This window comes from Apaloderma vittatum, unplaced genomic scaffold (genome assembly GCF_000703405.1).
Source record: "Apaloderma vittatum isolate BGI_N311 unplaced genomic scaffold, ASM70340v1 scaffold1646, whole genome shotgun sequence".
NCBI classification, from domain to species: Eukaryota; Metazoa; Chordata; class Aves; order Trogoniformes; family Trogonidae; genus Apaloderma; species Apaloderma vittatum.
Window position 1 is genome coordinate 10,090 of NW_009723170.1, and position 12,746 is coordinate 22,835.

The window sequence follows — 12,746 nt, forward strand, 5'->3', positions numbered from 1 at the left end:
AAAGCATGCAGTCAGATGAACAAGTCTTGTGAAATAAAGTATGTGTTCAGTATCAGCATTTTTGTAATAAAGGGGAAGCAGACTTGGGGAAAACTCAATCAAAAAAGGTGGAAATGAGAAGTACATGCTACAGGTCTAACACACGGTCCTGTTTCCCTCCAGTAGCTTTAATGTCCTTCATTATTTACAAAGTGGAAATTGCAATCGGGTTCTTAATTTTTAAAAGAAAAGCCAGGATTATGGCGTGAAGGTTTTCACCCATTTCTTCAACATCAAACAGAGGAGAAACCCCCCCCGTATGGCCAAACGCAAAGCTGGGGCTGCTTCCCATTTTCACAAGGTACTAGAGCCCGACGCTTGCCATTACACCAGGTAACAGGACTCTGGAAGTTTTAAGGGCAAGATGAACACTGTTATCTAAAAAACCCCAAGAATTCAGAGCTTTTCAACTGAAATTTGTATGTTAACGTGGGCAGAAACAGAATTTAAAAGCTCTACAATCAGCTTCTACTACCCTCTTCATAAAAAAGGCTCGGCAGCATTTAAGACCTTTATATTAATTTAACCAAAACTGTACAAAGCAATCAATTTTTAAATTTCCAAAATACACAACACAGTGGCCAAGAAAGAAACTATTTTTCCTTTTAAAGCCACGTGACAGGCAACTGCCTTTACAAATCAGAGGCTTCGGTAGCTGTATCAAGTTTATTTGTTCAATAATTTTGTTCAATACTACATGACACCCGCTGACCAGTTCTTGTGAGCAGTCAGTTTTACTGAAGACTTCGTGACTTTATGTCCATGTATTAGTTGGCCAAACGACCCCAGAATTCCACCCAGTATCAGATCTTTTCTCTTTCAATAGGACTGCTGTAAGTATTGAACTGCTTAGGTTTGGTCGAGAAAGAAGTTTTCTCCAACTTCTTCGGTGCAAAAAAGGGTCTCTGCCATTTCTGGCATTTATCAAACACATGGAAGGTAAAAAGGTGCCTACAGAGTTGTGAAAAGCATCAAGAAAAGTCTTGCGCGCTGGAAGGATTCTTCCCCGTGCCTACTGCCCAAGAAAAGAGGCCATGGGGTCATTGGGTCTCTGGCGTTTCATTCTGTAGGCTTCCATCTCCTCTTCTGTCGGCTCCCTGCTCTCAAATTGGCTGTTGTACGGCCTCTTCCTCTCGTCCAACTGCATGATCTCCTTCACGTGGAGAAGACGAGCCTCCTCGGCATTTAGTGCCTGAAGTGAAAGCAAAGCAAAAAACCCAGTGATCGGCATTAGATCCCAGGATAACGAACAAGCAGGTCGATGGGATAAGCCAGGCACGCCTGGCTGGCCCACTTAGAGCACACCTCATTTAATGCTCCTTTTTTAACGTTTAACGTAAAACGATGGTAAAAGGGTATTTAGCTGCCAACAAAATGCTTTAAGTTGCCAATATCAACTAAGAAAATCCTTGGCTTTACCTAAAATGTAATCACAATCCACAAGCACAAAAGCAAGTAAGCAAGCATGTGATCTTAGCGGCCTGGGTGTGTTAAGTTTTGTTTGGGTTTTTTTTTCAGTTAGGGAGCGCTTTTTACAACGCCTTTTGGAAACAGACGTTATTCCATTCCTCAAACTTCCACCCTTGCTCCTTCTGGCTATTGAAAAGCAGCTGCATTTGTGCAATGCTTTGATTAACAACAGTTTAAGGTTAGTTTCACGCTCTGAATCCGCAGGGGCAGCTCCCATGCTTGCGGCCGGGCCGGGCCGTTCGGCAGCAGCCAGCAGACGGCTCGCTGGACGGATTTACTGCGTGAGCTGTGAGGCTGGGCTTAAATCCAGGATAAAACGACCCAAGTTAAGCTTTGACAGTGCCTCTCTCAACACACACAATCACTGTATTCTGCAACGTCTTTTATATATCTACAGCTGTAATAGGTGCCTGGGCAGGAAGTATTCTAAATCATCTCAACTAAGTCTTTCAGAACCAGATACTTAGCGTACGTTTGCCTGAGAAATAGGGAATGTATTTTAGAACATCTAACAGCATTTTAAATTTGCTTTACCTCAAAATTAGCATCAAAGAACAACCCACAGAATGCCACAAGAACTGCATTACAGGTGTCACAAAACTGACGTTGCTGTAAAATAGATTTCAAGTTCTCTTTGCTACAAAAGCACCAAAGACTATAGCGCACCTTTTTAAGCTTTTCTTGCTTCTTTTTCTCTTCACCCTCACTATCGGAATTCGAACTCTTCTTGTGCTTCTTCTTTTTCTTCTCTTTCTGTTTCTCTTGGTGGATCTGTAAGGTGGAAAATCAGTTTCTGTTAAGATTCTACTTGCAAGCATTAGTAATGTTCAAGCCGTTAAATCCCAAGCATCTGCCAATGCTATGTGAGAGCTCAGTTTTCAAAACAGGTAGTAATGATCCGTCAGGCTTGTTGTAACATAATTCTGTGGTTACAAATATTTTTTTATCTCTTAAAATGCTGAAGAAAAACACCTGCCTTCCTGAGAAAGGGAAACAAATTACCTCCATCAGTGTTTTGGGTTTGGTCATGTGTTCTTCCTCCCTGGGTTGCTCTTCCAGTAAGCTTGCTTCAGTGTTCTACACAACAGGCAAGAGAAACACAGTTGCTAAGTACATTTGAAAGGGGAACAGCAGAACAAAAAAGGCAGGAAGGGGGATGAACGCTTCAGACAATACTTACAGCAATTTCTTTCCCAGCTTCTCCCGTGCAGTACGAGTACTTGACAAATGAGTGGCAGCACCTGTAACCCCACTTGCCTTCTTTCCAGTATGAACCCCAAATGCACTGCAAGAGAAGATGCCGCAGCAGTTACGTCGGTGCCAACACCCTTGGAAAAGGGAGGCTGCAATTTATGCCTGAGGTTATATCCTGACAAGCAAATTATTCAAACAACCCAGAAGGGAAAGTTATGAGAAATGCTTTTGCAATTTTACATTGGCTTTACAGGTACAGTTTCAAAAGAGAGAACAGCAACAGGATGTGGTCAACTTCTGTTCAAAATTGCAGGGAAATACAAGAACTTCTCCTTCAGTTCAAGCTGCCATTGCAGCTGTGACGATTTGAATCAGAATCACAGAATCCCAGAATGTTGGAGTTGGAAGGGACCTCTGGAGATCCCCCAGTGCCACCCCCTGCCAGAGCAGGGTCACCCAGGGCAGCCCCACAGGAACGTGTCCAGGCAGGTTGGAAAGTCTCCAGAGCAGGAGACTCCACACCCTCTCTGGGCAGCCTGGGCCAGGGCTCCGGCACCCCAACAGGGAAAAAGTTTCTCCTCACGTTGAGGAGTGCTAAATTAAACCCATTATTCCTTGTCCTATCACTGGGCACCGCTGAGAAGAGATTGTCCCCTTCCTCTTGACCCCTACCCCTCAGATGTTTCTCTACGTTCATAAATCCCCTCTCAGCCGTCTCCTTCCAAGGCTGAACAGCCCCAGGTCTCTCAGTCTCTCTTCCCAGCAGAGATGTTCAGTCCCTTGATCCCCCTCGTAGCTCTCCCTTGGACTCTCTCCAGGAGGTCCCTGTCTCTCTGGAACTGGGGAGCCCCAAACTGGCCCCAGGATTCCAGGGGTGGTCTTCCCAGGGCAGAGCAGAGGGGCAGGAGCACCTCCCCAGCCCTGCTGGACACACTTTGCTTGATGCCCCCCAGGATCCCATTGGCCTCTTGGCCCCAAGGGCACGGTGCTGTCCCAGGGACACTCACTGCCCACTGGGACTCCAAGGGCTGTCTCCACGGGGCTGCTTTCCAGCAGGACGTCCCCCGATCTGTGCTGGTGCCTGGTGTTATTCCTCCCCTGATCCAGGACTCTGCACTTGTCCTTACTGAACTTCCTCCTTATTGAAATTCCTCCTTAGGAGAAAAGGGAGCGTCACATTTGAGACCGGAGAAATTTATTCACTGCATTGATTATACTGTACTGTACCCTACCAGACCTCGCTCCCTTCTCATGAGAAGGCATCTGACTTCTGTATAACCTCAACATGAGCCAGGGCTTACTGTGTGGTTGTTGATCTTGACATCCTCCTCGTATTTCGAGCACGCAATCGCTTTCTCTTGCCCTTTGATGACGGTTCCATGCCGAGAGTACTCCACGTAATCTTCCGTCTGAGCTAACAGCAGTTCGGCTGGCGGGGCGTCCAGATGTTCTTGGCCTCCGTACTGAAGTGCACAGAGAAATCCCACAGAACAGGTTTGAAAGAACCCCACCACCTTTTCCGTGGTTAAACATACACTCAAAAGATGTTACTTCAGTACCTTCCCAAGAAGGCACAGAAGAAGTGGATGGAGAGAAATACATCTCCTCCTATGGCCACTGTGGTGTGTTTTGGTGCCTTGGTTTGAATTTTCTTTTCTTTCTTTTTTTCTTCTTTTTTTTTTTTCTCTAAATTTTTGTTGTTTTTTGTTTTTATGTGTGGAGGATTATAACAGTGATATTCCTTGCTCAGTGCAAGAAAGCTTTTCAGATCAAACCAAAAGGCTCTGGTATAACAAGAGCAGTTCTTCCTGTCCCCCCTCAAACTTGAATGTTGATAAGGGCAGAATATAAATGGATTATTTAGGTTTTTTGTCAGTTGCCCAAGAAACTAGTTGCAAAATATAAAATAAATATTTATCTAGAAGACTGCAAACAAAAGTTGAGTCAGAAAATAGTGCTTTTCACATTTAGTTTAAAAATAATTTTGGGCAACAGTTACTTTGGTATTTTACAAAAGATACCACTTTTAAACAATAAAAGAACTTTTTCAACTACTTGAATTATTTAAAAAAACTTTAAAATCTAAACTCCCACTTCTCCTCCATACTGCTGTAATATTTTTCACTGGAGAAATTCTGACAGTTAAAGTAAGCACTTCCAATAATAAAGAAACCACCAGCAGATCATCAAGGGTTCCCATATTAAATAATATCATTAATCCAACTGATGAGATAGTGTGTGTAGACATAAATTACACAGATATATTTTTATAAATCTGTGCTGCTGAGAACAGCTGATACATTTTCACATAGCATCAATAATCTTATTTGTTCCCCAAGTTCCCCAAGACCCAGACTTCAAACTCCCCAGAATTCTTATGACATAAACGCAAATGTCCATTACCTTCTCTAGGATGCTTTCTTTCTGCTGTGCCTTGAAATCTTCTTTTTTCACTTTGAAGGATTTATAAAGTAGCTCTAATTTTGTAGGGTCTGCTTGAAGATGAACTTCTGAGCCTTTGTCATAAGCCTCCCAAGCAAACACTGTGTACACAAGAGGTTTCACTCAATATTTATTCTAAAACTGACCCGTGCGTTCAAGCTACAATCTTTTAATTGTCATAACTTGAGAGAAAGCCTCAACCTAAAAAGACCTTTCTCTTTTGCAAGAAAGAAAGTCTTTTAAGTCCATGTCCTTGAGCAAAACAATCCCAAATGCACTTACGCTGAGTCTGTGCCATTGAAATGGTGTCTCCAGTGTAGCGAACAAAGTTGTCACCTGCGTAACCAACCCTGCAGAAAAGCACAATGTGATTCTTAGCATTCACATAACAATCCTTTCACATACCAACACAGGACAAGTAAATCACACAACGGGAAAAGTAAAAACCATACAACAGGAAAGTAAAAATTCTCCTTTGTGGGTGATATCCTAGCCCAGTGATTCTCAGCTTTTGGGTTTGTGAATCTCTCCCCCCTACCCAGACCCAGTGTTATTTCACTGAGTCAAAGCTGTCCTGCTCTCAGTTACCTTTTGCACCCCTCGAAGAGATTCACAGTGAGTACATGGAACACAGCTTGAAAACCAAATAATGTTAATAATCCCATTTCCCACTCTCCTCCTCTCCCCAAAGCCAGTCTGAAACATTTAGTCTGTAACGCTGTGGCAGAAACACAGATTCCACAAAGGTCAGGTTATGACTCTAGAGAGAAGTGAAAGCATCTGCATCTCAAAAAAAAAAAGAGAACTGACTGGCTTTATACTAGCTGGGGGCAAGGAGAGGTGGAAACAGCATTATTTGCCAGCATTTAGCCACGGCTATTCTATTTTGGGCAATCCAATTACTGCGCTCTGAAGAAAGGTTTCTGCGCGCAGCCTGCCTGCTCTGCACGCCCCAGCGCTACACGGGTCAAGGTGGGGTCACGGCTCCAGTGCTGGGCCGGGATTTGAAGCGAGATGGCCTCACGTGCAGCCCAAGGCCAACCCCTGGCAGTCCTTGAGGAAGTTGTCTGCCTACACCAGGCCAGAGCTCTCAGAGCTTTGCTGGGCAGAGCCCGTGACGGCACGAGGAGCTCTCTCAACTGAAGCACTTAGCGCTGAATGCCTACCGGCCTTTTATGCACTGAAACAAGAAGTGCTGCTAAATAAAACCTGTTTTTCCACGTTTACTACTACTTCTAGCCATAACTGACTAGAGATTCATTAGCAAAAGGACACGCAGATAAAAGAAAATGCAGAACTCATCTTCCACAGTTTCGCTGGATACGCAAGCGTGACCCTGTTTGAACTTACTCGTCTGGATTCTTGCCTGTATTGGCATACGGGTTCTCCCTCATGGCCCTCGTTTTGGGATCATAATAAGCAGAGTTTGGATCTAGATTCCTCAAGTACTAGAGACAGAAAACAACACACAAAAATATTAGATACTTATGATTTTAAAAGAACTGTAAGATACTTCTGTATCCCCAGCTTAGACATTTTAAAAAGTTTAATCTAAAAGGATAACCTTGACGAAGTCATACCACGAGCACAAACAGAACTGAGAACCGACCTTAACCCCCAAACCCCAAGACCCGTAGGCAGACTCATTAATAACTCAGCGTAGGATTTTCTGAAATTAACTCTCACGAACAGAAAAGAACATCTGTAAAGAATTCCTCACTCACTTTTGCAATGTCTTCCCGAATACGTAAATTCCGAACAGTGATACGTCTTTTAGAATCGAAGTTCTGCCCAGGCATATCGATGTCATCTGCGTATTTATCCTCATCTTCATCTTCACTGTTATGATCTCTTTCCTGAGAAGAGATGGGAAACTTCTAAATAAGAGGACATTCACTCTAGGGACAAATGCAAACATCCCATTATCCTGGTTTCATTAAAAATCCTGCAATGCCTGTCGTTAAAATCTAGCTCCATTTATCTGGGTTTGAGTGTGTGTCAGGCCAATCTAACATTCAACAGTTTCCAGAAATGCTCTTGTCAAAAGATTTCCACTTTCTCATACGGAAACAGTTACAAAATCAGAACTGTCATAACACTAAGAAAAGAGTTATCTTGGGAAAAACATGCCACATATTAAAACCACTTATTTACTTGCAGCTCTAGGGGTTGACGACACACAGCAATTAAAAAACCACAACAAAACCCCCTCTATGAAATCCAGCAACCTCTGCCCAAACGAGTCGGCAGCCAGTGGCACGAACTCAACATTCCAACCCTTATGCCACCCGTGTCTCGCTGCTGCGCTAATGACAGGTCATTTTTGCCTGCCCATGGTGTGATGCGGCGGGTGATAATCTTACTGTCTGTGAATTTGGTTCCTCTTCTCCCCACTGGTGTCTTGGGGAGTTCTGCAGCAAACAAAGAGCACATGAGCAGAGAAGATAAGGTAGTGGAGAGACGAAAGATGGCAGGGATATAACAAGCAATCAAAGCAGAGCTTGGTGCTGGATGCAAAATACAATTTACCCGTGGCACAGAACGCACAAAGACTGCTCCAAGATGTTCTAGGAATGAGCTTATGAGTGTCTCTATCACAGACACATGGGAGACCTTTATTCCACGTATTCCCAACTAAATTTCCAAGCCTCTGCAAGAACAGCAGATTCTAGAACTGTCTCCATTCTTTAGAGCTTGCTATCCCTTTGAATGCTAATGGTTTAAACTAGAATATTTCATATCATGCAAATATAACCAAGATTCAACTCTGCAAGCTTAAAAAAACAATAACTCAGAAGATATGTATTTAGAAGATAAGTATTTAGTGCCGAGTCACTGAACTACTGAGCATGAACCAGAAGCCATAATTTAATCTGGACAAACATGGCCAGAACTGATTTTTTTAACCTGCTTAGCCTCTAACTTGAGAATACTTGCAGCAGTAAAGATGGAAACAACTGTGAGCCCTGCACGACTGATGACGCAAATCAGTCTTGGTCTGCTCTGTCAGAGATCATCCTTATGTTTCAAACAAGCTTTTCTTCTTACAGCACCATTTCACAAGGAATAAACACACGGAAGCCAACAACTCCAGCCTAGGACATTCTATGATTCTATGATCTCAACATTTGCCTTGTGGTGGAAAAAGGCATCGAAAAGAGAATCTTTTCTGTGGGGAAGGTCAGAACGCTGCACTTTGTGCCAAATTGGAGATTAGGTTCACTCTGCCATCTAGTGACAAAATGCAAAGTGACAACCTCCGGATTCAGAATTTTCTACCAAAAGCACTGTCTATAATTTAAGAGGACCTTGGAGAAGTTAGTGGAATTTGCAAACTCTGCAGTTATAAGCCAGAGGCAAACAAACATGCTCAGCCTTCAGGTAACCAGCGACACTGCAAACAGTCATAGCAACGACTGAAGAAGAAACAGGTCTGGTTTAAAGATAAAGAAAACACCTTTCTGTTCCAATTTATACGAAGCATTACTACAACAATCCACAGTCACATAACAGTCATTACCTCAACGCTAGTCAGATGTTAACAATCTTTAAATACAAAAAAATAACAATTTCAGTTTATGAACAAAATTGCTACGTGGAAAACAAGTTTTTCTGAGCCAAAATCCTGTATCACTACTTTTAGCAATAATGATAATAATACAGCATTTTGTCCATAAGGGGAACACAAAGCAACTCTCATTCAAAAGCAGATGCTTCCACTTCTTGAATGTGACACAGGCACACTAGGAAAATGTTTAAATTACTGAAGGGTGTAATTTGTAGAGAAAGTGAAAGCATCACAGAGCAAAAGTAACCTGTTGTATTTTTATTCAGCCTAAACAAAAATAAGTCAGGGTTTAGTTTACTTACCACTTGCTCCAGCTTTCCTGATGCTAACTCTTCCTGAAGCTTCTGGGCTTTCAGCGTACGCTTGGCCTGTGTACCATGAAAATGCATTTGTCTTAATATTTCTTTTTTAATAGCAAGAGCACTTATCATAGCATCTCTTGAGACTGCTGTCTTTGGAAATGTATTCATTATTACAAAAAATAGTTCTTTTTAACTCTCTGGATGCTTGTACAAAAATCAGCAGCCAGAAGCTTGTCTCCTCTACTTGTATGCTTTACCACACTGTTGAACCTCAAGGAAAGGAAATTACCTATGCTAACCTTTTTACTATTTTATATTATCCTGTAAAGTAAAACAGTGTACGAGTTTATGCAGCTATGCCCTTACTACCTTCACCTGACCTTTAGAGATAACTTATTTCAACAGCGTTTTATTTTTGTGTTCTCATAACCCAGTCAGCAACTTCAGTGCTTAAGGCATGTCGTGACTGATGCAGCAAACATTTAGGGAAGCACCAGGATCTAGCACCTGAGATTTTAAAGCGGCAGGTAATGATCTTTTGTCTATGTTTGACATCACAGAACCACAGATCAGTTGATACTGGAGGTATTTTTGGAGACCACCAAGAAGGCCCCTGCTCATAGCAGGCTTGCCTGCAAGAGGTTACCCTGACAGTAAAACATTGTTTTCTTCCATTTAAATAAAATTTCTTGTATTTCAGTCTGTGCCCACTGCTTCTTGCCCTATCACTAGATACTAGTGATGAGAGTCTGGCTCTGGTTTTAAACACTCCCGTTAGACATTTATGCACAGATCAGAGCGTGTTTAGTGTTCGCACTGTAGGAAAATACTAAGCACCAGGCACCGAAGGGAGTTAGTGAGGCACTCAGCTACCTTTTGGAACAGGCAGCCAACACCTAGCTCAGGTAGTGACCTCTTTTTTTTTTTCTTCCTTCTAAAAAGTTAACGGTGGCCACGTGAACAGTGCGTACTGACAGAAAGCTACCTGCAACAGCAAGGTGCCAAGCTGCACAGAGACGTGCCCAAACAGTCCCCAGCGTTATGGTAACAAGGATTCTGGAGAAGAGGAGTCTGAGAGGAGACCTTATTGCCCTCTACAACTACCTAAAAGGAGGCTGTAGTGAGGCTGGTGCTGGTCTCTTCTCTCTAATTACTAATGACAGGACAAGGGGAAATGGCCTCAAGTTGCGTCAGGGTAAGTTTAGATTGGATATTCGGAGGAAGTTCTTTCCTGAACGAGTGGTGAGGCACTGGAACAGGCTGCCCAGGGAGGTGGTGGAGTCACCAACCCTGGAGGTGTTTAAAAAAAGAGTAGATCTAGCACTTGAGGCTGTGGTGTAGTGGTTGGGTGTGCTGGGATGAAGGTTGGACTAGATGATCTTCAGAGGTCCCTTCCAACCCCTGACATTCTGTGATTCTGTGATGAATGAGGTTACAAAATAAATATATTTATCGGATCTAATACAGCCAGGTAATAAATTCTGCTCCTGGCTGAGATTCAATCTGCATCCTGGGTAACAAATTCTAGGGCTTGTTTCTTAATCAGTAAGCAATCCGGAGAAACGCTTCATTCACTGCACAGCCCCACACTCAGTTGCCAGTTCTGATCTGAATTTTCAGCTAGGGTCAGGTTTGCAATCAGATATTAACAGTGCACATAACAAACGTCCCTCCTCCCAGCCAAGCCAAACACGAAACCTTTCCCCAGCAAACCACAGCACCCACGTACCAGATCAACCTTGGAATACTCCTCTACGATCTTCATGTGCTCTTCAGGGTTGTAGCCATTCCAGCGATCTCGCTTGCCATCATAATCAAACATCAGCTGAGGCTGCACATATTCATCTGGCGCGATATTCGTGCCTGTGTATTTTGCTCCAACTTTCCTGGGTCTCTGAAAGAGGAAAAAAAAGCGGTTGGATGAGCCCATGACGCTAAAATATGTTGCTCAGTTGCTCGCTTTAGAAATGGTACCGAGCTCCTCTAGAGCCAGCACTGCCAACTTCTGAACTGTAAATAAATGCCAGTACTTAATTTTTGTATTTTAAAGCACTGTTCCTACCCCCATCAATTTCTAACTCTAAAACAGCTTCTGGGAACGGCTTCTAGCTGCCGTGCACAGAAAGACAGGCACAACAGCACTCAAAGCAAATGCATATGAAGAGCTAAACATTTTCACTTACTATTGCAGCGCTCATCACAAACAGAACTGACGAGCAACACCCTGAATAGTATCAATTTTTCCCTCCCTTTTTCCTATATAACAATTTCTTTAGAAATTTTAAGCCACCGTCCAGTATTTGCAACCTTTTGCACAATAGTTTTTCCAAAACTAGTAATTTTTTGATCTACAACTAGTTATTTTTCACTAAGATTCAAATTCATATAGTTTTCAAAACCATTAAGACGTCATCAAAAGACACGTTTACCTCCATGCACTCTTTCTTTTTGTGTGTCAACGCACCGCAGTTCTCGCAAGCTCCTTTACGGTATCTATTTGCTATCGAATGCTAAATGACAAAAAAAGACAGTGTTGGACAAACTTGTGACAAGATTTATATATTTGGGTTTTTTCAATACAATATCCATGGTTTTTTCAATCCAGCTAAAGCGTGCACGGTCTCCCCAAACCCAGAACACGTATTTTGATTACTACCAAACACTGCCACTTGCCTGCTGAATAAGAATTCCCAGCTCCCGCCTCCCTCAAAAACACAGATCCAGAAATTATTTCCTCACAGAATTCAAACAGAGTCTTCATTTTATGGCAAAACCATTTTGCATACCTCTTGAACTCCTCGTTTGTACCACTCTGCAGAGGAGCTATACTGCTTCTGTTTCTCTGGCTGAGGTCTCTGGTGCTTTAGCGTAGGTCTTTTGGAAGGATCTATGTACCACGGTACCGAGGAAATGTACTGAGGAATGTGAGGATTGATATCTCTGTAAAAGATGTTGTCTAATAAATACATGGCATAGGGCAAAACCTCCCACAATTTAGCCCAACAAATAACTCTCCCATTAAAGTTCAGTGCTTTAGAAATTATAATAATGAAGCTGCTACAACTCATTGCAAAATAAAATCTAATTTAACTCCGCGCAGATGTTCATTGAGATTTTGTTGCCAACTAATTTGCCTAAACTCCTAAACTCTATTCAATGCAATGTTAGGGAGCACAAAAATATTAATGTTTCTCTTCTCTGAAGCAATAAACACTGTAGGAGCAGAAGAGAAGAAACAGATCTGGTACACAGTAAAGTTCTCCAGTACTAACTTTTGGCCAGTTTAAAGAAACTGCTTGTGAAGTTGCCACATGAGCAGGACTTTTTAGCAGCACCATCACTAGATCACAGTGCATAAACACTGAACCTACAATTTTTGGAAAAGTATCTGTTTTCTGAAGGTGACTGGAACATTAAAATCAAATTCACAAAACTCAACTATTTACTTCCACGATGACTCATGTGCTCATGACTATTGTGTAATGACAACAGGAAAAAAGACATTTTTAACCGGTAGCTTTAGAATAACCACAGCTTTAATAAAACTTACTTTCCTTCTTCATCCACCTCAGCAGGTGCATTTCCCAGTTTTCTTTGCTCTTCTAACTCCTTCTTTTTCCTCCAGTCTTCCCGTGTCATCTTTTTCGGTTCCTCCAGGCTCACATCATTTGACCCTCCTGAAGGAGGGGCGTTCACTGCTGTCCCCGAAGCCATGTCACTTTTTTCCCTAC

At 42.5% G+C, this 12,746-nt stretch overlaps 1 protein-coding gene across 1 annotated transcript; it reads right to left on the reverse strand.

Annotated features, from left to right (window-relative positions):
• Window positions 1-1,051: 1,051 nt before the first annotated feature.
• On the reverse strand, window positions 1,052-12,729 carry SLU7 (SLU7 splicing factor homolog (S. cerevisiae)). The gene is made up of 15 exons (XM_009871991.1): window positions 12,566-12,729; window positions 11,802-11,955; window positions 11,445-11,525; window positions 10,745-10,909; window positions 9,016-9,081; window positions 7,509-7,556; window positions 6,870-7,001; window positions 6,496-6,593; window positions 5,428-5,495; window positions 5,107-5,246; window positions 4,005-4,166; window positions 2,690-2,794; window positions 2,512-2,586; window positions 2,176-2,280; window positions 1,052-1,231 (listed from the first exon to the last, which is right to left on the reverse strand). The coding sequence occupies exons 1-15, from the start codon at window positions 12,727-12,729 to the stop codon at window positions 1,052-1,054; spliced, it is 1,743 nt and encodes a 580-aa protein (XP_009870293.1).
• Window positions 12,730-12,746: the final 17 nt, after the last annotated feature.